The sequence below is a fragment of the Ceratina calcarata genome, unplaced genomic scaffold (genome assembly GCF_001652005.2).
Source record: "Ceratina calcarata isolate Rehan_Ccalc_2016 unplaced genomic scaffold, ASM165200v1 scaffold72.2, whole genome shotgun sequence".
Classification (NCBI taxonomy): Eukaryota; Metazoa; Arthropoda; class Insecta; order Hymenoptera; family Apidae; genus Ceratina; species Ceratina calcarata.
The window spans coordinates 1,807,732-1,809,684 of NW_017178472.1; the positions used below are offsets into that span (position 1 = coordinate 1,807,732).

A 1,953-nucleotide genomic window follows, 5' to 3' on the forward strand; every position below is an offset into this window, starting at 1 on the left:
GTATTTCCTCAAGTCAATTGTTTCTTCCAATTTCATGCATGCACACCAAGTACCAAAAAGTTTTCTTTGGGTTACTGCTGATTACCATAAGAATACATGCAAATTTTAAGTCACTATAATTTTTCAAAAAACCTGTGAATTGATTTAAAATTTTGCAGGTAGCTTTTTGATAGTAATAGGAATCTATAATAACATATTCAACATGCTAGCATTGTTTAAGTGTATGGCCTATAAATCTTTAAAGAAAGATAGCACGGATGGATTGAGACTAATATGAACCTGCTGTGCAAATGTGCACCCGTGCACTGGGCACTACGGCAGTTTCAGCACTTTCAGCATTTCAGCACTTGGCACTTGGCACTTGGCAGACTTGACATAGCACTGGGCTTGGAGTTACCGGTTGCCCATGTGTGTTTTCTAACCTTTATTTAACTTCAAATTTGAAGAGTTCGGCGCTCATGTATCTTTAAAACTATGTCTGTGTATCATGATGAAGTAGAAATCGAGGATTTCGAATACGACGAAGACGAGGAAATATACTATTATCCATGTCCTTGCGGAGATCAGTTTCAAATATCAAAAGCGGATTTGGCTGCTGGAGAGGAAGAGGCCACATGTCCTTCTTGTTCATTAGTTATTAAAGTAATTTATGATAAGGAAGCATTTGCTACTAAAGGAGAAGAACTAGTTAAAAGTAAAGAGAAAGAACTTCAGGTTCAAAAAGCCTGAGATTAATTGGAACTACATATTAAGTTTAAGGTTAAGTGGACATTACTGAATTAAAATGAAATATATTCACAGATATTAAAAGTACACTTGAGATTTGCAATAATAGTTTCCATAAATTTTGTTTATAGGTTTCTTTTTAGTCAATTGTCATCATAGAAAATCATAGTATATGGTCGCTATGGCTGGACGTGGTAGAGGAAGAGGTAAACCCTCCATGTCAATCAATGTGGAACAGTTGGGTTTTACTAAGGGAGAAGCATTGCCACCTCCAGTTTTACAACCACCGCCAAAGTATCCTCCATTAGAATATAAGCCACTACCTCTAAATATCACTACAAGTATGAACTATCTGTTAGAACTGAAAAGGGGATATACAGAATACTTACGAGAATCTCCCAACAATGTTCTGCCTATTATAATTAAAAAGGATATCGAACGATATTCGGACAGGTATCAAGATTTGATCACTGACAAAAGTGGTTACGAAACTAGATACGATTGGAGCAGAATGCCGGCGGAATTAAAGCCTCGGTCGCGGAAACGCAAGGGACCAAAGCTTGATAAGTCGGAGAAAAAGCAGAAAAACATTGACCCAGAAATTAAGTTACAAGAATTAGAGAAAAAGGAAAGCTCGCAACAAAGTGACGCAGAGGAGGAGGAGGAAGAAGCAGAGGAGAAGGGTGAGGAGCATCCGGAAGTCGAAGAAGAAGAGATGGACGAGGAAATGGACGAGGGAACTGATTACGTGAACAATTACTTTGATAATGGTGAAGGTTACGACGATGAAGACGATAATTTAGACGATGGACCTATTTATTAATATAAGAGATTTTATAAGAATCGGAAATTGTCTCTTCTCTCGTTAATTTGACTAAAATACTTACAAGCTTCTAGTTGAGCACTGTATGGCAATGTGTATATATATGTATGTATTTTTTTATTGAATCGCGTGTACAGACAATAAATTATTTCGTTATATGCTTAAATAACAGCGAGATTTTTCACGCATGGGCCCCTTATATTTCCCAGTTGTAGCAAATTACATACACATATTACTAACATAAGTGAAACATTGTTAACGAAGGATAAATAGATAAAAATAATATATTAAGAAACGGGAAATCATTTTTTCTTCTGTTAGAGCAATTAAAAAAGACCAAAGTCACAGGAAGCGTCGGCGTGTTCTTTATTACGAGTATTTCAATTACTAATATATAATATATA

The 1,953-nt window shown here is 35.9% G+C and overlaps 2 protein-coding genes across 2 annotated transcripts; both read left to right on the forward strand.

The window, feature by feature from the left end:
• Positions 1 to 270: 270 nt before the first annotated feature.
• On the forward strand, positions 271 to 945 carry Dph3 (Diphthamide biosynthesis 3). The gene is made up of 2 exons (XM_018033491.2): positions 271 to 759; positions 858 to 945. Exon 1 carries the CDS (start codon positions 475 to 477, stop codon positions 727 to 729), a length of 255 nt encoding a protein of 84 aa, XP_017888980.1. The 5' UTR covers positions 271 to 474; the 3' UTR covers positions 730 to 759; positions 858 to 945.
• Polr3G (RNA polymerase III subunit G) lies at positions 875 to 1,715 on the forward strand. Its single transcript, XM_018033490.2, has one exon. It carries the CDS (start codon positions 899 to 901, stop codon positions 1,547 to 1,549), a length of 651 nt encoding a protein of 216 aa, XP_017888979.1. The 5' UTR covers positions 875 to 898; the 3' UTR covers positions 1,550 to 1,715.
• Positions 1,716 to 1,953: the final 238 nt, after the last annotated feature.

Coding starts and splice junctions, on each gene's coding strand:
- Dph3 (XM_018033491.2), top strand. CDS start 475: ATGTCTGTGTATCATGATGAAGTAGAAATCGAGGATTTCGAATACGAC.
- Polr3G (XM_018033490.2), top strand. CDS start 899: ATGGTCGCTATGGCTGGACGTGGTAGAGGAAGAGGTAAACCCTCCATG.